Raw genomic sequence first — 21,357 nt, forward strand, 5'->3', positions numbered from 1 at the left:
ACCCAACTCTAATGAAATCAGAGCCAAAAGTATTCTCACTGAAGAGGAGGGAGAAATGTTGCACCTCTCTAGACACTTCAAAATTCTGCACGGCATCTACTTGCACCTTTAACCAKGTCAGTAGCTTCATCCTTCTCCACTCCACAGACCCAGACTCTGGCTGGAAGTGCTCTAGGACTCATTTGTCAGTGTTTAGATCTCAGTTCCCATCAAAAACACCCAGAAGTTCAGAGTAGCTGAATTCCCAAGCCATGAAAACTGCAGTTCCTGCTAGTACACACAAAAGTATTTCAGGATTTCAGGCTCTTTCTCTGCTCTGTTCCTTTGCTTCATCAGGAACTAGACAATAACTTCTATTAGACAAAACCAAAGCATAATTTATTTTGCATTTTCATCTTTATTCTACAACACAAGCAACATAAATAGTTTATACTTCTTGTTTAAAATATTTCCATTTCAGAATTCAGTCAGAATAAAATATACACAAAATACAATTTGCAAGCCAGCTGACAGTGACTGCCCAACCACTGGACACCCAAGGACCATACAAAGCTAGCGGCACAACAGGACACAGTGGACATGGGGAAGTGCTCTTCTGAAGGAGAGCAAAAAGGTCGAAGGAGGAAACATGGATGAGACCAAGGAATTGCAGGTAGGTATGAACTCAGCAGAAGATAAACCCAATGTAAGGAATTGCTTGACRGGGTAATTTATAGTCTCTCTTAAGAATATTATTGGCTCCTCCCAAATATACAGCTAGAGAGATTAAGTCCTGGGAATCATGTTTTGTGGGAAAATGCTTCCTCTGGCAGCCATCATCATATAAATAAAATTTAATTTTTTTTTTAAATTTCCAAACAGGAAATACTTAGATCTTTGGTGAAATGGAGCATCCACTCCCTTTGGCTTGCTTCAGTTCTGTTGAAGGGCCCACAGAAGTATGTTTGCAATGTCACAAAAGATAACAAAAAGAGGGGAGGGAAAAGAGGCAGAAAAGAGAAAGTGGGGGGAACTGAAAGAAGGTTCTTGCTGCTGTCAGTGCACTCTTTCAAGCTCTTGCTCCCATCTGCTCTAGCAAAYAGGGCTCTGTCACCACCATGCTCTGCCCTTCCTGGCTGTTCTCCCTTTGGTATCGTGTCCTGCCTTCCTCTGCAGAGCAGGGGCTCAGGAGTCACAGCCTGACTGTGGAGGAGATATTTGTCCCTCRCTTGAACCTGTGTACCTGTGCCTGTCTGCCATCCCAGCTCTCTCACTTCAGCTTGCTGCTTATGGAAGCACAGCACTTCACCACAGCTCAGATGGACCAAATGCATGGATAGGAAGCAGGGCCCTGCTGCTTCATGGGAATCAGATGAAATTTATGGAAGGACATAAACTTCCTTTTGAAAAGTGGGATGCTGGGGTAAAAGGATTGAAATAGATGCTGTTGCCATGTTTCTTAACCAAAAATGCTTTCCCTAATCTCAGCTCCCTGATTCAATGTGGCAGCGTAGACCATGCAAACCTCAAATTGTGATTTTGCCAGCAATTGGAATTTGAGGGATCTGGTTCCACAGGCGAGCTCATTATTGCATTAATCCAGGATCATACAGTGTAGCTTCACTAATATCCGCAGAATTAGGGCATTTCTTCTTCCCTCTGCTTTTAGCTTTCAGTTTGGAGACCTCTGAGCACTCAGTGAAAAGACTGATGCATACTTAGGCCATGTGTGATTTWACTTTTCCTTTCTAAATAGCCAGCACTGCAGTTTGGCCAAAGCTGTTTATTTAGTACCATATTAGTAAGTGTCATATATAAAGGATATATTCTGAGGGGAATTAGTGGAAACAACAGAAAGAGGATCTATGACTTCTTCCTTGCAGCTGTACAATTTCCTGGAGTCCCAGGTGTGCTGCTGGTGAGAGACCCTTTGGTCATATCCCTGTAGGAGCTCCGCTCTAATTAGGGAGGCTCAGTGAGGAGGGATCGCTAGCTGTCACATGCTTTTATCTACATTGCATAAAATCCAATATTTGTGCTTCTGTGCTATGGTAAATTGGTCCTTTATACTAAAAGAAGAGARACTTCTTTTGGTAAATTGATGGTATCACCTTATTTCTTCAGACAATTGTGGAATGATCAGCAACGGAAAAAAACCCTATTTCATGTCATTTATCATAATTAGCCCTGTACACAGGTCTTCCCATAAATTACARTGACTGGAGTAATGAGTAAATAGCCTGCTTAGACATCTTTCTATAAAAGGAAACAAAAAAAAAAAAAGAAGCACTTATCATTTTTTTTGTGAATTATAAACAATTTAGCACTGGGAAATGGCACTTCTAAAATGGACTACTGAAGGTGATAATAGCCAAATCACATACTCAATTTCTCAACAGCTCTACACAGATGAGCTAGGTCAAAAAATCATTTTGGCTTGCTGGATCTGTGCAAAAGTAAGGGCTCTAATTTTGTAATACTGGCATGCATGGGACTGTGCGCTGGTTCCCATGGATTTTTCAAGCAGGAAGTGTATGGAGGACAGCAGCAGAGGGTGACACAAAAAACTGTACAGGACTCCCCCTTTCCTGAGAACCTGTGAACCCATATGTAGGGACTGAAAGATTCAAGGACTGAGTCCTGAGTTAAAGCTATCTAGTTACTCAACTTCCATTGATTTCAACAGCTTCAGCACTGTGAGTGTGGGCCTAAGCTGTGGAGAAAGGTACAAAGTACAGGCAGCACACGGAGCTGGACTCTACTTTCTAACTTGTTTGCCCCTCAGTTTTGTGCCAGTGCTGTGCCAGACTCTGCAGTGATGATGCCAACACTGAGATGCTGCTGTATAAAGTACAGGTGAAGACTGCACATGGTAATTAAGAGYTGGGGCTTTTATCTTTGGCAAATGAAGATTTGTCAGTGGATTTTACAGTAAGGTTTAAATTTAAACAAAACATGAAGCTCAAACTGAAAGGGAAAGCATCTTACAAGTCACAGGTGTAAACTGTGCTTGGCTTTAACATGAGCAAGCTATAGTGCAGAGGACTTAAATCTTTCATCTGTGATGAGGCAAAAGCTGTGTTGCCTCTGCTGGGAGTTGTACAAGGAAAGTATTGCCCCAGGCCTATGTAAATATTTTTCTAATAAWGCTTTCTATATGCTAAATTAAATCATTTATTCTCAAATGAGTGTTTATCCCTAGGAAAGTATTAAATCTGTAAGMTATGAAAGCATATTAACCAAGAGATTAGTGGTGGTAATTCAACGGCTGCTGAATGCTCAGAAAAGGTACCAGAATAACTGTGTTAAGYATTGCTGGTGTGACACAAATACATAACAAAGCAGGTAAGTGTATTACTAATGTGGACAGCTCTCTGAAAATATGAATGCTCAGAATATGGCAGTGATTGGAGCTACAAGTATCTGTACATACACAGGTCAATCATCTCATAYGACTGCATATGTTCACAGTGCAGAATAAAGTGCAAACATATGCAATGACCTGAGACCATATAAGCTGGGGTCAAACCCTGCTCCTGTTCCACAGGAAAAGGATCACTTTCGTGATGAGTGCTCTGTTTTTCTGAGTTTTAAATATTTGCACAGTGATGAACTATTTCATGTGCTTAAAGGTAGTTGATGCTGGACAACAGCAACTTTCTCTGTTAGCAATTGCCTACAAGATTTTAAAATGAGATGTCCTTGCCTATGCTTGCTGTGGTGACCCTGAGGAGGGCAGKGTGAATTTGACAAAGACAGCAGAGGTGCAGTTCTGGTACCTGAGAAGGATGCTAAGTTACCACATCTCTTTTTTTAAAGCACTTCAGTTGAGTAAAATTGAAGTTGAGTAAAACTGGGCAATCATTTTTAAAAACAACTAGCCAGTTCAATAAAAAGAATCAAACCCAAGTCCTATAGAAATTTATGTGACAAAAAAAGTTAAGGGCAAGAGAAGAATGTGGTCATTAACCAAGGCAAAAAAATAGAGAAGCTCAGGTTGTAATGCAGAGAAGACTGGTTTTCTCGAGGTTCAGATGTTTGATTCAATAGTAAAGTTGCCAATCCACTGCCCCACATGAGGTTATAGAGCTAACAGTAAGGATTTGAATGGGATAYGTGTGTGAATACACACGGACTGCTTTGTGCTACTGAGGTATCTCCCCACTCAGAAGCAGAAAGCAAAAAGTCACTGTAGCACTGTAGAGATGTACCTGGATATGACCGGGGGGTGCAGTGTTGGGAAGTTCCCTTCTGAAGCTTGGGACAGGCTGATGCCAGCCCCCTTTTCTAGGGACTGTTCTGGCAGACTCCTTCTTTGGACTAAAAGCTTGCTTTATGAGGTCTGAAGGTATGCTGGCAGTCAAGAGCAATGAARCAGGCCACAGAGAATCCATGAAATGGTGACTTCACACACCTACTGTTCTGCTTCTTTGGGGCTTGCTGATGTATATAGCTAAAGTAGCAGAAAAAWTGCTGAGAATCTGACAGACCAAGTAATTTTTTAAAACATTTGTTTATATTTTGAAGGTGCATCAGAAAGCTTCTACATCTCATGATTATGGTTACTGAAGTGGCCATGGGCGGTTTCCCTCACCTGGTTAGCATTTTATACACAAGGAAAAGGAAGAGCAGCACATGCTGAATTTTGCTATGTAAAGCCTGCTGCTTCAAAAGATTCCTTCTCCCCTCCTTCTAAATTACATTTCTGTAATTACTCAATGTTGTTTATCACCTTCTAGGGAGGGGTGTTAATGAACAGAGGCACTGAGGGCAGCAATGGGTACTTAGTGCATAATTGGAAGGGCAAAGTTTAAAACAGGGCAACAGCAACATAGCAAATTTACTTGTCTTCATTTTCCAGTGAATACCATTTGTCAATGGTAGTTGTGGTGTAAATAGTTGAAATAAAGTTATTTTTTAGGTCAAGATGCGGGCTAATCAGGTAACACTAGGTTATACTGTGTTCATGGGCTCGAGGGAGGTGGCGGTAATAGTACTGTAACTCCTAAAGYTTCTTTGTCTGATTTAGAGAGGGATTTTGCATTGTGACCACAATATAACCATGGTGKTTCCTAAATACCACGGCCTCTTCTGTAGTCCTGAGTGATTTCACTGGTACTGCTATCAGTTTTATTTCCCCTACATATTTAGGGATTTGCTTTAGGTTTAGATCAGTATGCCAAGGATCTGCATCCATTCAATGCATTTATAATGAAACTACTTTGAATATTGTTTATTGTTCTGACTTCTGTTGTTGTCTAATTAATGTACTGCTTTAAAAGCAGCTCTGTATAGATGCCAAATAAAAACCTTAACAAAAAATGTAACCACAGTTTTACCCTATCTAAAGATATGTAAGAAAGACATGGCAACAGAAATCAAACTGTGCTACTACTCCCCCAGATACCAAAGGCTAATATAACCCATCCCTGAGGAAGTATTAAAACTGTTGGTGGCAAATTGACAATTGAAAATATTGCTAAATTAGTCATTTATAAAATCAGTTTATGTGGTAGAAAAGAGTTGCTTTTACAGAATTTTTATGTCCTTTAAACAATTAGCAAAGGGAACTTTTGAAGAAAGGGAAACAGYATGACTGGCACTACAGGAAGCTGCGGGACAAATACTCCCTGCACAAGACTAGCAGGTGACAAATGGGAAGTAGGCAATGGAGGGAAAAGACAGGAGGATAGTGTCAGACTCTGTAAACAAAGCAGCTTGGGAGATGGCTGTTCAATGGAGATTCTTGKCTCCCTCTGTTTTTCCAGGTTTAAGATGCTAAAAGCAGTTAGTTGTGCAAAATCCAGGCCTGATATAAAGRGATGACATTTTTAGGATGCTTTGGAGCAGGGACTGAAGCTGTAWATTTAGTTGGCGTGCACATTTTAGAAACCTTGGGGAAACAGTATTAAGGGGCCACCCAAAACTAAAATCAACTCATTTTCAACAAGTTATCAACAATTCAACAAATCATATAGCATGGGAGTTTGAGATTAAATGTCCCAGGGACTGTGACATAACCTGTGCAGCAAGGTAACCCTCTGCTTTGTCTAGTGTGAAAAGCATCACATTTGCATTTGACAACAAAATAGTCAATCCTCCTCCTTCTCCTCCCTCTTACTAAGAACAGCAAAYTGCAATAGTCCTAACAGGAGTGCTGCACAGAGCGGGGGATGTACCTCCGTAAGGATCTGTCCTTTTCTATTACAGCAGCAGACAAGAAACGAGAGAGAAAAAGGAAATATACCTCCCTCTTATACCACTTTCCATCTTGCTTCGGCTCAAAGTGGAGTGTTAGGCTACATTTAACAAAGGTGATAAGGGTGTTCCAGGCTACAGCAGCTTTACAGAAGCAAACATAAATTCCCAGTAGAATAAGAGCTGCAGGTGCTTCAAGTGGAACACTTTGTTTAATTGAATGCTGGATACTGGCACATGCTGGTATTTGATATGACAGCAAAACAAACAAATAACAGCAAAACAAACTTCCCTTTGACCCTTAGAGGGAATTAGACATGTGGCAAAATGCTCAGCTGTAGGCATAGGTGAAGAGGCAGCCAGGGTAGTGTTGCAGAGAGAGCAGTTTGACAGTGCCACTGCTCTTCGAGAGATACTCCAAAAGAGCAATGAAAAAATCAGTAGTCTGTGCTTGGTTCTTCCATTTTAGACCTGGGATTCTTTAGCTACTCCAGATGTGACTTCAAAGGCCCTTCTTAGACCAAATTAATTTCCACTTGCTCTATGAATGACACGTTTAGTTACAATAATCTTTAGCTGGCTATCTTCTCTCATGATAATTTTTGAAGGGAAGATGTTACCCTAAAAACTGTCACCTTCTTATTTGTGCTATAGCTTYACCTTTCCACTGACTTGCATTTTTWAATTTATTTTCTAAGTTACATAGGCTTACTGACATGGTTGGACCATCCACATGACGGCTGCATTCACAGCTAACTGYAAGTGTGGAAGTTATGCTGCAGCCCCTGGCTGGCTTCCACTCTTGCAAATTTGAATAAAATCAAGGCTACAGAAATGTATCATCACCTCTTCYAGTAGGAGCCTGATTTATGGACAGGTTCTGGGGCTGTGCCAGATCCTCTGGACAGACTCATGCTTTGCCTCCTTTGCTTGTGTGAGTGAGGGACACAATCTCAGGTGGATACACAACATAAATCAACGCAGGCATTGTTTCTTAATTTATCACCAACAAACAGGCAATTAATGAACCCCCCCAAGTTCTTCTTTGCTGTATACCTTGGATGCCTTCTGCCCTGTGCAATAGAGCACAGCTTGGTTTAAATGATGATATCGTAAACTCGTCCCACTCTTCCCAGCCATTCCCGTACTGCCTGGCGGACACGGATATCTGTCACGTGGCAAGTCAGCTGGCTGATACAGGGGAACACTGCTGGCTGTAGGGCTGTGAAAGTTTGATCTGGCAGAGCCTGAATCTGGTTAAGAACTGTCAGCACCATGTTGGTCCATGCCTATGAATAAATTGGATTAAAAAAACCTCTTTAGAACACCTTTCTAAACAGGTGACCCCAGTGGTTGAGGCACAAAATAAAGATATCCAGTGGCTGCAGCCTCATGAAGAAGACTGCGTAATGCCATCATATTCATTTAATGTTCACTGGGTAATGCCATCATATTCATTTAATGTTCACTGGGTAATGCCATCATGTTCATTTAATGTTCATGTTAATGTCTTCCTAATTCACATTCAGTACTAAGCCATTATGTGACTTTGGATTGCAAGGCATCATGCTCACCCTTTCTTTTTTTTGTCCCACAGTGAACAAAGTCTGTCAAGTTTGACGCTTTCTCTAATTTGTTCACTTGGACATGCAAGCAGCAAGCATCTGTTYAGCAAAAAAGCTCATTATTTTTGTCTGGAATTAACAAAACCCCCCATTCTTAAGTACAAAAGCAATGTGACAAGAGCATGGCCTTTTCAAAAGCCTTCAGTGGGCTACAGCCCAAAGCAGTAAGCAATATGCTTGATGACACTTTCCAGAAGACTGACTTTCTTTTAATAGGACAGAATCAGGTTTTTCTTAATTCCAGCTGCTGAAAGATTCCGTCCTCATCATGAGGACTTCCCTACATAATACAATATTTATTGAAAACATTATAAATTAAAAATGTATAGATATCTTCTTATTTATTGCTATTATTATTAGCATTTTACAAGAATGTCCTACCTGTATTTGGGCCTCTGCATCCCTAATAGATATATTCAGAGAGCTGACTGTGGATCCTGAGCGAGGTCTCTTCTCTTGTCTCAGGATCTCTGGACCAGCACTGAATGAATGTCTCATTTGACCTTGATCTATAAGATGTTGTGGCCGCTGGAGTACGGGTGAGTCTGGTCCTCTTGAACCCAGGAGTTCCCCTTTCTTTTCCACTTTGACCTCTTTGGTGAAGGATGCCATGGCCTGTTGCTGCTTTCTCTTCTTGTATTCTGTCATAAGCTTGGAGATGGTTTTGTCGGTGGCTATGGTATAGATTTTGTTGCCAGCACTCTCCCACCATTCTTTTTTCTTGGCTTGCTCTTTTTTCTCTGGTTTAGGACTTAGGGGTGGGGGTAGCAGCAGTATTTCTCCACTCCCTCCTCGAGGTGTCAAGCTGTCTCCCAGCTGGTCTCTGATTTGACTTCGGTCATCTTCCGATGGCGTGTCCTTTCCGGAGAGCCCTCCAGTCGATGGGGTAGAGGTTTCTGAGTGGAAAGATGGTAAAATGAAGAAAGAGTCACCCCTGAACAYTGGAGGCTCCTCTACATTATTCTCCAGGTCCAGATGCATCTGGATGTAGTTGTTGCACAGCTCCATGCAGAGCTTGTGCAGCCGCTTGATCAGCCATCCCCAGTCTGCATTGCTGACAGGCTGGACGCTCAGAGATGGGATCCGAGCCCTCCACTGCCTCTTCTCCTTCCCTCGTGGGGGACTGACCTGGGCAGTTTCTTCAAAAATGTCTTCATCTTCTGAAGAACACTGCTGTGATGAGTCTGTGCTTCTCTCATCATCTTCAAAGAGGATCTTTTTCACTTGCTCTGCTGTGATGTTCTCCTGGTTTGTCAGGATTGCACAAACCAAGGCATGGAAGTAGATGTTGAAGCTCATTGCTGACTGGCGATACAAATTGGCAGCTCCACTAATGCCAGACACTTTTTTCAACAAGCACTTCAACCCAGGTCTGGTGTCAAACTCTCTGGCTGTTCTGTAGGAGTCCAGAAGTAAGTCAAAGATCACAGCCAGGTTTTGCATGGAGATGTACCTGAGAAAACCAGCCAACTTGTTTTCTGGTACTTGTATTGCCATTTTCTCYTCTAAATTAGAAGGGCCTTTCACAAATTCTTCCAGTAGGATATCATATAAATTCTGGAGCAGTACTTGGTGGGACAGCAARCTCACCACTATCGTCCTGAAAGGAATACTTGGTAAACCAAGCATGGGAAGGAAAAAAATCGTAAAATATTAAAATGGTGCACTGTGCTTTTACTAGGAGTAAAAGTACACTCAAATATTTCAGCCTGTTACAACTGAGGAATTTATTAACACACAAGTTATTCCACCAACAACATGTCACACAACATTTACTTTGCCATGACAAATTGAGGCCAAAACTAATTTACTACTCAGTTTCCACTAATGCCCAGGAGTATTTCTTAAAAATAAACCATGAAGAGGTACCCAACCAATAAAGAAACACGTASAGAAACATCGGCAGTGCAACGCAGCATGCGACAAAGCTGAAGTCTGGCTGAAGGCACATTTCACTGTTTGCTCTTAAGACTTCAACCTGAACACTGAGAGCCTAGYGTGGAAATATCTATTCCTAACCCTGTTTCTCACATATAATACTGGGTGATTCTTAGCTGTGCTTGTGTTACAGAGATGCTGGGAGTTGTTTTAGCCCTCACTGATTTTTCATTTGCACAGGGGACAAGGAATGGCAAATTCCTTTAAGCAAAATTTTCAGGTGTTTCACCAGTAAATAACAATGAGAGGCTTRCAGGCAAGCAAGGCTTGGAAGAAAGACAGGATTGTTTGGTATTTCATGGATTTCAAATTATAAACGGTGACACCTATCTTAAGGCCTTTAAAAAAAATCTGTAAAAGATTACAGGGTAATGTCTCAAATGGAGCTGATGCACATGGTAGCACTTGGTTTGATATGATGGGTCAAATTTTAATTAGCACAGCTATCAAGTAAGGAAGAGATTTTTCAGTTTGCTTGCAATACTGAAGTTTTTGGTCTAAGTCAAAGCAAATCTTAACGTAACRTGGGAAGTTCAGTTGTATTACACTTTCATTAAACAACTTTCAAAAGTATATGCGAATATCAAGAGAAAAAGCCAAATATTAACTTTTTTTTGAGAAATCCTATCAAAACCCAGTTTTGAGAACGAAACATTTTAAAATGAAGTAAGTTCAGGCAAAACTGTTCTCCTYAAGTTCCCTATATCAGTTTGCCTACCATGATACAGCTTTCAGTGCTGATACATCAGTGAAATTTAGCAGACTTATCATTTGACAGTGATAAAATGTTGATGATTAGCACATACAGTTGAGATCTTTATGGGGAAGTAGTTTTCTGCTTTAAAAATCATCAGCGGCTCTGACTCAGAAAAGCTCTTAAGAGCATGTATAAAGTTAAATGAGAGCTTGCAATGATTTCAAGTGACTAATCCTGTTCCAAAAGCAGGGTCAGCATGAAGGAGATCTGCTTTCCTTGTAAAAGCCAAAAAAGCAATTTACAAGGACAGTGTAAAGTACCGCTCAATCCCAAAAGAAACTGCWAGAGAACTACAGGTGAAAACACAATGCCAAAGCTGGTTAAGGAYAGTATTTTCTTATTCTGCCCAAAGTTTCAAACTGAAATATATGATCACTTTTTAGGAAGAAGAAAAGCTTCCTTACCCCAGCTTCCTGTGAAACGATGCAGCATTAAGGAAACAAAAGCAAAAGGGAGAAGAGAAACCCTGCTAAGGTTAACGTAAAACTTTGGAAAGGCCAAGTTATTATCAYGCATGGTTGCCATATTACTGCACTGCTTTAGCAAATAATATGAAAACAGTGGCACAGTGAGCTTGTGYGCTGTGTTTTGGTGAAAAAATGAGCACCACTGGGATAACATTTGCCCAAGGGTTACACATCTTTTGCAGTTGTTTGGACAAAGCGTGGGGTGCAAGCATTCAGAGTTTGTATTATTGCAAGCTTTATTTATTTGTTTAAAGACAAGCAAGACTCTTGCTACCTTCACAAATACAGCCTGTTAGATTGCATGGCCTCATGTGCTGTGAGAGGTGAGTATTCCGGTCTTTGCTTTGCATTCATAGTCACAAGAAGTATGACCTGCTAACCTTTGGATAAAGCAGGCATTTTTTCCCGTTAAAGGAAGGGTTTACCCTATGATCTCAGGCTTTCCGTCTCTGTGCAGGGCCCTGTTCATGGTGAGGCAATAGAGCACCAGCTCTTAGGGGAAAACTTCTGTACAGCAGAACAGAGACATCTTGCATGTTTTTTTTTCCTGTCCATCCAAAGAAGGACCATCACATTCTGGCTCCTTGTTCCAAGCTCARTAGTTTAGATTTGAATGGTATAAAGGCATATTTGGTATCTTGTAAAAGACAATTTCATRCCATTATATACCTTGCAATACRAAKAAAAACCCTGAATGCAGAAYTCTGATTCTTGGCCCAACTGATGGYWAAGCAGTTGTTTAAACAACCAAGTACAAGCARAAAGAAATATTCTTTGACAGGATCAGACTGTCATGCAAATAGATGAGYTTCACAGGTGGTAACATAACAGAAAGACTTCCACAAAAACAATGTGCCAAGCAAAACCAATGTTCCCTTGCTCAGTGCTGACAGCTTTGCAATTTTGGATGTGGTCTCTTCAGTTTATAATGCCCCAATTTATCCATTAACTTCTTCTACCTTCTTAACCAAGYAATACCKAATTTAAAAGACCCTTAGTGAAGCMRACATTGCATTTGCTAGGTTTCATTAAAAACACAACATTATCACAAAACCTAATGTGATCAGTGTATTCCCTTCTGTTGATGACCCCTATGGAGAGATATGGTTTGCCAGGCTCAGTTCACATCTCTTCCTGTAGGACATTATTTTTATCTAGCTTTTATTGACACAGTCTCTTCCTTAGAAGATATTTTACCTTCTCTGGTTATGCCCATTTGGTTTCTTGTCTGGTGGCAGGTCAATGATGAGCACACACGACTGGGCATGTTCAAACCCTTCCTTGTTGCTAGGGGTTTTTGGGGAGCACTGAGTCTCCAGCATGAAGACCTAGAAAACAACAAATTACATAAAACAATCAGTTTAGCACTTGCATTGGGTTGGGGGGGGGGGCCTGGAAATAGGAGTCCCTGCAGCGTGAAAGATCTATCATACTGAATTATGTTACAGTAATAGAGAGAATGCAAGGTATCCCCCCAGGCAGACCTTTCCTGGAGCATGTCACTTTGGTAGAACAGCCTTAGAGCAATGGGCTACCTCCAGACATCCAGCAGGGCACAGGATAAACATTTTTCTTTGACCTTGTATAAGACATAACATCAAATGGCAAAACAAGCCTTCTGCTGTCCGTCTGCCTGCTTCTAGCCAGAAGTATCACATACAGTGGAGACAAGGTCCTGTTTGCCTATTTAGCCAGTGCACCTAGAAAGGTTGGTTGTTGGAAGGATTATTTTCAGCCATGAAGATAAAACAGACACTTAACATGCAATCCTGTGGGGGTATGTTGTGGTGTAACCACAACCAGCAACTAAGTACCAAGCAGTCACTTGCTTAGCACACTCCACATTCCATTCCTCTTGAGGATGAGGAGGAGAATCAGGCTAAAAAAAGGTAAACCCCATAGGTTGATATAAAAATGGTTTAATAATTTAATAAAATATAAAAACACCAATACTACCACCACAAAAAGGGAAGCAGCTAAAAAAGAGAGAAAGAAAACTTGCACAATACAGTTGCTCATCACCCAATGACCAATGCCCAGCCTGTTCCTGAGCAGGCCCTGCTGAGCATGACACTTGAGGGTATGGAATATCGCTTTGGCCAGTTCCCATCAGCTGTCCTGGCCATGCTCCCAGGCTGAGCTTCTTGAGCACCTCCTCACTGGCAGAGCATGGGAAACTGAATGATCCTTGACTTAGTGTAAGCCCTGCTCAGCAACAAATGGAACATCAGTGTGTTACCAACATTATTCTTATATCAAATTCAAACCACAGCACTGTACCAGCTACTAGGAAGAAATTTRACTCCATCCCAACCAAAACAGTGGGAAACAGGAAAAAACTCTCAGTTGCTGTGGCTTTGTTCTGTACCTTCATAGTTGTGGCAATTCCTCACTGAAAAGGACTCAAGGAGTGCCACTGATAGTGTCTACAAGAAAATATTAATGTCACATTCCCTTCTTTCTTGWGTTCTGCATCTTTAAAACCTAATTTAAAACACGTTTTCTATTCAAACAATGTCTGTCACTACTACRTTATTTGTGATCACTAGTCCTGGTCTGTGTGTCTCAAATTTTCAAGCATCATCGGAGTATGATTTATCAAGTCAGAAATTGTCACCAAATATCTGCTAGCTCTTTAATCTAGCTGCTTTCCCATGCTGAATTGGTCATATGGTATTTACAGTTTATGGTACGCTACAGGTCATTAAGTTCAGTCTGCTATAACTCAAAGGACTTGTTTCACATATGCACTTTCATAGAAGGAATAACCATTGTAGTCAAAGGGATCCTAAGAAGGCTGTCTSCAAGTTTGCTCTGCTGATTCTGGAGTTAGTGAATCATTTGTTAAATGTCAGCATTATCCTCCAGCTCCCAGTAACCCTTTTTCTTCTCTGTGATCTATACCTAGGTATTTATAGAGACAAATGTATTGACAGGTTAATCAAATCTTGTTTTCCTATTTTCATATCACCATCKCTGCTCTAGTGGAATTTTTTCCTCTGAATTTATCACTCCTTAGAGTATTCAGAAGTCTATATGACATTCCTTTCTCTATCAGAAACACTTCCACTGATGTATGCTAAACTTGGGATTTTTAAAATTACATCAGACAATAGGCTCATCGACAGTTCTCAGGTACCCATGCATTTTTTCCCACCCTAGTCATTTCAAATTCCTACTTACAGGGGGACAGGTTTTTTAAAGGTTTTTTTTCCCTAGTTTTTATTCATTTTTCTGAATACTACTATTAGGCAGTTGATATTAACCTGGTGATAAGGAAGTTTTTGCCTGTGAGGAAGGTGGTGGTAAAAATACAGAAAAGCTCCAAGTTTAAAAGGTTCTCTGACTTCCCCTGAAACATCCGTCAGTACCTGTTGTGCCATGGCTCTGATTCTCCAGTACTCAGCTTCAGCACTTGGTGAGAGGGATGGTGCTGCCACCTTCACTTCACAGGCATCTCCACTAAAGCTTTCGGAACCACTGTGGAAATAGCCCAACAGGTTCTATAGAGAGACACAACATCAGACTTTCACCGTGCGTTAAACAAGTGATTGCAGCCATGTCCAGCCTGCTTGTGTGAAATACAAGACTCAGMGACCTGTCCCATTCCCATCAGCTGGTCACCTGCCACGTAGCAATTCATATATTCAATGTAAAGGCACTACACTTCTTATGGACTTTGGTTTGCAATGACTTCACAAGAATTTTTGTTCACAGAACAGACACTGAATTGAAAATTAATCTATACAGAGCATGCAGCTACAGCAAAGCAACACTGTCTTCTATTTAGTTTTCGTCACTCTAGAGAAAGAAATGGATCAAACCTACTGAACTCCTCTCATTTCATACCAGCAAGGCAATTTAAAGTAAGTCTGAACTGTAAGCTACTAGTGTTGTCTGTATATGTTTAGAAAAACTGATTTCAATCTCTGTTGTTGCTCTAACATATTTCATTGTGAACTGACAAATTAACAACCTGTCAAAAGTTAGTGCATCCACTGTGTGATTACATTTTGACTGACAGCAAAATGGCAGTTTTACCTTTACTGGCTCCAGAGTGGCGGAAAATGCATCCTGCAAGGCACAACATGCAAGCCTCCACATCTCTTCAGTAAAAACAGGCCCTGCTGTCACTAACACATACCTGCAAGGACACGAGAAAATGTTACCAAGTTAAAGAAGGAACTACACAGTTCTTAGATATAAAGGATGAAGGCTGAAAATCTCCATCTCTGGAAGTGCTCAAGGCCAAGCTGGATGGGGTTTTGAGCAACTTGGTCTAGTGGAAGATGTCTTTGCTCATGGCAGAGAGAGTTGAAATTAAGTGATCTTTAAGGTCCCTGCCAACCCAAACTATTCTGAAATTCTATGAAACAGAACAAAAGGCTTGCTCAGTAGCTGGCTAATGTTACCAAATCTCCTCAGTTGTTACCCTGACCTATTTTGGTAATTATCCTACAGTTTTGACCATTTTTTCTCCTTTGCTTTTCCTCTTTAAGTAGTCATCTTGCCACAAGAATCACACACTATCCAACTGTATAAATGCAGTGTTTACTTTGATTATGACTGTAATAACCTGAAGACTGTGAAATGTGCGAATTACCTCTAAAGACMTGTGAATGCTAGGAGAAAGACCCTTTTTCTTCAGGATCAATTATTGACTATGTATAAGTAATATACAAGTGCTTTTTTTGAGAATCATTCACATGGTAATGCCTAAAATCACAGGTTCTGAAGCACACCAAAAACAGCAAGAAAAGGTTAATAAGTCTAAAATTCATTATTCCAATAACAAGAGCAAAGACATATTGTAGACTTCTTTTGAGATATTAACCAACTGATCAGTCCACAAGTTCTTCAAAGGCAGGTGTCTTTTTTTAATATGCTAAGAGTGAACAGATTCGGTTACCTGATACAAGAGCAGCCAACTCTGGAAATAATTTCTGTTGGTTCTGCTACACAGGCTACCAGCAACTTGAAAAGATCTTTCAACATAGTATTGATCATGTTTTCATAACCAATATCTATAAGGAAAAGACACAGACTGGTTTTAACATCACTGCCCTTTCATTATCATTAAACAGTCTAGCTACACTTACTGCTATTCAGAGAATTTGCAAAACCAAATTCCTTTTAAGCAGTTATTGATATATGCATTGCATCAAGATGAAATAAGAACAATCCTTTTTATATTAACAATATAAGATGTCTGGACTTAGGTGAAAAAGTTACCTAAGATCCTGTTTCTGATATTCCAGTTCCTTATGATCAAAGTCTTTAGTATACTTCCCAAAAAAGACACAAAGACTATGATCATTGAATTTTGAACATAGCCCTACTCTGAGAAGGAGGCTGGTCTAAATAACTTCCGTAACTGTCTTAAAATTTTTTCCCCCCGACAAAGGAAAAAAAAAATCCCAATCAGAAATTTTAACTCTCCTCTTATTTTATGCTTGAGCAACCAAAAAAAGCAATGAAACCACCTCCCCAAGTAGCTATTCAGTAACATGTCACTGATGACAGTAGATGTAGCACTACAATGACATACCTGAGTGTATGAAGTTTTGAATGTGCTCCACTACAAGTTCACTGGAAAGGCCAATGGCATGCTTGAAATTAGAAGATGCCATGTCCCAGTAAGAATGGTCACCATGGCTGCGATGGAGCCAAAGAGACATCGTGGGAAGAAGAAGATGTACAACTGCATAAATGCCAAATCCTGGTCCTTAAAATAAACACAATAATGGTTGTATATATTTCCTTACAAAGCCTACATGCTCAGTAAATTTGCTAACTTGTTCCAAACTGAAGCCTGGGGTAATGCTGAAGGAAAAGGAAACTTGTTTGTGGGATGGAAGTGGTTAAGTTTTTTGACTGTAATTACAAGCTACATTTAGCCAACTGTTTACTTGCAGTCTTTCCCAGCAGATCTGCAGGATTATGCAATTTTCTCTTTCCATTTCCTAGACACGAACATTTTCTGTGGTTAGGACACTGATAGAGTACCACACATCTTTATTGTGCAACTAATTTAAGGGTATGCTCAATATACTCTTACAAGATGCCTTGTGTCAACAGAATGATGCACTAACTGGAACAATCTATCAACTCTGAGAACACCCCTTTCTACTAGAGAATGTTTCTAAGTAGCTTTAACACAAGTAACACACTTTACAGAAATGGTTCAGGATTCTAAAAGGTTTGGGTAGGACTCCACTAGCTCACATTTTATCAAGCCCTTTCATTACCAGGTGTCTTGGCAACATCCCTCAGCAACTCAAAGAGCAGATCCAAAGTAGGAGGCTGGTGCTGACGGGGACAGTTGGATATAGCAGTTGTTAATTCTTCCAGCAGAATAATCCAGACATTGATAAGGCCTACAAKTAAARAAARAAAGATTAAAAACCCTAAGATACTGCAYTGACCACCAGTGAAACTTGCCCTCAGACAGTGACAGAAATTAATAAATTAATTAACTTAAAGATCACGGTTCTTGCATGTTCACTGTTGCTATGTAATGGCTGTGGRCAATAGCCATTTTTGAAATGATGGTTTCCTTCTCTCTCTTTTTTTAACTAGTTTGTGTTTTGTCTCAGCCTTCCTTGTCCACATACACTTTGTTCTGGTCATACTTTACTATTTCCACTAGTCCAGTCTCTTTAATCTTGTGTAAAATATCCCACAAAAAATACATAAACAAAACTCCATCGCATTTCCAYTGCAAATGCTGCCAAGAATAGATTGTACTCCTGTAGGTCATGCTTTTAAGTAAGGCTCCAGAGGAGACTAGCCATAATTTAACTGKCTCTATTTGGTACTCAGAATGGAACAGTAAAAATGTCTCATGAGGTACCATCAGGCTGCCTCACAAGTCATTTTAGATGCTAAGAGGTCATAGAGCTGGACAAGTGCCAAAACAGCCGACAGGATACAGCTGAGCTCTAATCTACATTGGAAAACAGGTATCCCCTAAAAGGTTATGGGATTTARCTAGTTTTCAATGCAATTTTCAAGATGGTTAGGAATTGCTGTCCTTTAATTTTTCACAGATCCCTTAAGTAATTGCTAATTCCCCAATGATACCATGAACAATTAGAAGGATCCTGCACATTACACTCTTAAGTCACCTTAAAAGGCTATGGGTTTATTAGGCTAAAATATGGTTCATTAATAAGCCCATGTTCTCTGCCAGTGATAGCTACGCTGATGCAGTCTGTATCTGAATGATGCTTGCTGGCTATGTATCTTCTAAAAACAACACAAGAGGGAAYTTAATATTTAAGATTCACTAAGCTTGCTGACTGCAAGAATCTGAGAAACAACAAAAAAGCAGTGAAATCATTACTTTGTAACTAGGCTGATCATTTATTTATTCACACCACTTTCACAGGGCAGTGTGTATGGTGACATTGTTTTAAGTCAGTTAGACTTTAATGATACTCCTGGATAAGGAAACAGTAAAAATGACTCAGAATGAAATATGGGTMTTTTCTAATCTGGAGAAGCTACTCTCTCTAAAACACCCTCTTGAAGACTCCAGCATGAAAATAYACTGTAAATATGGCAAAGTAGGCTAAAACATTTTGTCTTATCCTGGTACCAGTTTTGAGCATTAGAGTRCCAGGTGAAGACAGCCTTGTGTCTTTGTAAAATCAGTTTGCCTAGCAATGTTCTAACACCWCTGCCATGTAAATAACAAATTGGGTGACAGTTTCACTACTTAGCTCTGACAAGAATCAAAAGAAGGTTTATTTGATGCAGGGTGATATTTCTATTTACAGTAAGAATAGACAGGCAGAGTCACTTCAGAACAGTAGGCAACTGAGGAAGAAAGACCCTAGTTCAATTTCCAAGCCTGATTCAAAGCAGAGACTTCAATGACTTGAGTCTCCTACAACCCAGGTGAATATCCTAAAATCCCCCAAGAGGAAAAAACCAAACCRAACCCAAACCTGAACTGAAAGAAGCAAGTAAAACATTTTGTGAAAAACTAGGACTTGTGACTTTCTGGTTTCAGAGAGCAGCTTTTCTCTCTTTTATCCAGGGTAATAGTGGAACAGGACAATCCATACAGTGGAAGAGTCTAGATAAAAGAGGGTACCAAGGGCCAGTTTGGTGAGGCACATGAATGAAATGCCTTGGAGTCAGCCTGATTTCTGCCAGGTTGGCGCAGACTCTTCACAGTAGCAGCCTGGTTGGAACAGCTCAGTAGTTCACATATTCAAAAGTGACTGYACAGCTGCGAAAGGTCTCCTAAGCCCAGAAGCCTTAAGGATGCATTCCTCTACTGTTTGGCTCTGCAAACATCTAGTTCATCCAACACCTGATTAATCCACAACCCATATAAACCACACAAATAATCAGGAGACAAACGCTGCTTGTTTTTTCTGGAGGTCATAGTGCTTTTTATGGACTTCAGAAATTCGCTGTTTATTTCAACAGACCACAGGACATAAGTTTGGAAACATTTAAACCATTATTCTTTATCTCTCTAGACTGTAACTCAATACTGGTATTTTTTTCTGTTAAAGGAAGGCTTGCCAATTCCAACTTTAAAAGCTTTTCCCTCCTTTACTTCAGCTGCGGCCTAAAAAGTATTTTTGTGTTAGCTCTCAGAAATACACAATGGTTGTATTATGAATATCAGGATAATCAAAATAACTGCTAATCAAAATATTTTTATCTTGCCCTAAGAGAGGGATTGTATTTCATATATGAACTGTATCTTTTACATAAAGAAGGTGACAGGACCTGAACTTCCAAGCTCTGTGTGCGCACGGGTGTGTGTGTAGACAATAAGGAGACAAGAGATATGAAGTTTCCCCTCCTTTTTGTTTTCAGCAGCTGGCAAATAGAAGAAGTAGTTGATCAATTCTGCATTTACTGTTTTTAATGCACTTACCAGTGTCATCATCAAAGTCAGAAAGGATGCACTCAATCCCATCCTCACTGCTGGCTGACTGTTCCTGTGCTCTTCGGGGCAAGTTAACCAGCCGGCCACTGAGGAAGATGGGTTTCAAGGGCATTTTATAGATTTTGGCTAACAACTTGAGAGGGTGGAGAAGAGGACAGAAAGATAAAAACAGAAGATAAATATCCATGGGAAGGTCTGTAAAAGTGATCATATAAAATACAGGTACGTAAAATAAAATAAAAGGTGCAAACACAATTAGAGGCCAGAAGTCTTCAGTTCACTGACAAGTGAAGGGTTGTGAGTAAAAGAGAGGGAGAGCAGCAATTTAAATAACACATTTCTGAGATGGGAGTGTGCTCTTTTCTCATTTGTGAAGGGCAAACGTTACAACTCATTAATTKCATCTATGACCTATGAAGCTCCATTAGCCATACACAGAATATTTTAAAGCTCTGAAGGACTAAGTAAATGCTGGTAAAAGGTTTACATCAGAGCTTCATTGCCTGGGTTGTCCATTACAAACAAACCCAAACTGCAGAACTGTGCTAACACAGGGATACTACCAGCATTTTGTCAGGTATTTCTAAGTAAATAATATATTTGCAATGTACAGACAGGATTTTTTTTTTTTAAATCATTGCTGTTCCTCTTTTACTGGCAGCTTAAAAGGTATAAAGACATATTTAGACAGAATATAAATGTCTGCTTCTTTTAAAGAGAAGAAAACATTTCCCCCTCACTGTGGACTGAGGTTTGTAAGGATGAGGAATAGCAATGTGGTGCAAATAGTGTATAGACAGAACATACATTAGATATACACATAAGTATTCATTTTTTCAGATGAAAAAGATAGCTAGTAGAGTTTGGTATGTTCGCCCTTTATTATTCTGAGTTGCCTTATTCTTCCCTTCTTTTTTCAATCTGTCGACTCAATCTACTCACTATCTCTGGATTTAGATATCAAGTCCTTTTAGTGATGGTAATATCCTTTGTCCTGCCTTTGTATTGTACCCAGAAAAAAACATGGCCTGTGTTTACCAAAAAAAMCTCACAGGTGCTACAGAAATACAAACAACATTATAAAATCAGACAAAAAGGTAACTCTGGATAACAGTATGTGCTGTGTCCAAGGAGATTACAGGGAACATGCCAGCATTTTAATTGTTAGAGATTTGCCCTGAACTTCAGATATGATTTCACAGTACAAATAAGCTGCTTCTGTATTTCAGAGAGTGTAACRTGTTGTTCTTAAGATGTAAGAATTMTCAAGCTCTTGTTTTGGTTTTTTTTTGTCCTTCATTTCCGACACAGTCCATAGTAACTGTTTAAATAAGAATAAATTCAGCTTTGAATAACGTCACTACTAGGTTTTGAACATACACATTTTCTCACACACTCCCTGGATCTGAGTGCTTTTATCTCCTCCGTTTTCCCACTGCTAACTGGCCCTGAAGGTATGATATTCCCTCAGACCACCAC

The 21,357-nt window shown here is 40.0% G+C and overlaps 1 protein-coding gene across 3 annotated transcripts in view; it reads right to left on the reverse strand.

The window, feature by feature from the left end:
• Positions 1–832: 832 nt before the first annotated feature.
• ARFGEF3 (ARFGEF family member 3) overlaps positions 833–21,357 on the reverse strand; it is an 88,401-nt gene continuing 67,876 nt past the window's right edge. For all 3 annotated transcript variants that reach the window (XM_057370919.1, XM_057370917.1, XM_057370916.1), the window contains 9 exons: positions 19,867–20,011; positions 17,213–17,341; positions 16,513–16,689; positions 15,874–15,988; positions 15,006–15,108; positions 14,336–14,467; positions 12,162–12,292; positions 8,184–9,414; positions 833–7,466 (listed from right to left, as the gene is read on the reverse strand). In XM_057370919.1, the coding sequence (XP_057226902.1) occupies positions 7,275–7,466; positions 8,184–9,414; positions 12,162–12,292; positions 14,336–14,467; positions 15,006–15,108; positions 15,874–15,988; positions 16,513–16,689; positions 17,213–17,341; positions 19,867–20,011 (2,355 nt within the window). In that variant the 3' untranslated portion in view covers positions 833–7,274. The remainder of the gene's footprint in view (positions 7,467–8,183; positions 9,415–12,161; positions 12,293–14,335; positions 14,468–15,005; positions 15,109–15,873; positions 15,989–16,512; positions 16,690–17,212; positions 17,342–19,866; positions 20,012–21,357) is intronic.

Source organism: Malurus melanocephalus, unplaced genomic scaffold (assembly GCF_030028575.1).
Source record: "Malurus melanocephalus ecotype Western Australia unplaced genomic scaffold, MMel_1.1 scaffold_136, whole genome shotgun sequence".
NCBI lineage: Eukaryota > Metazoa > Chordata > Aves > Passeriformes > Maluridae > Malurus > Malurus melanocephalus.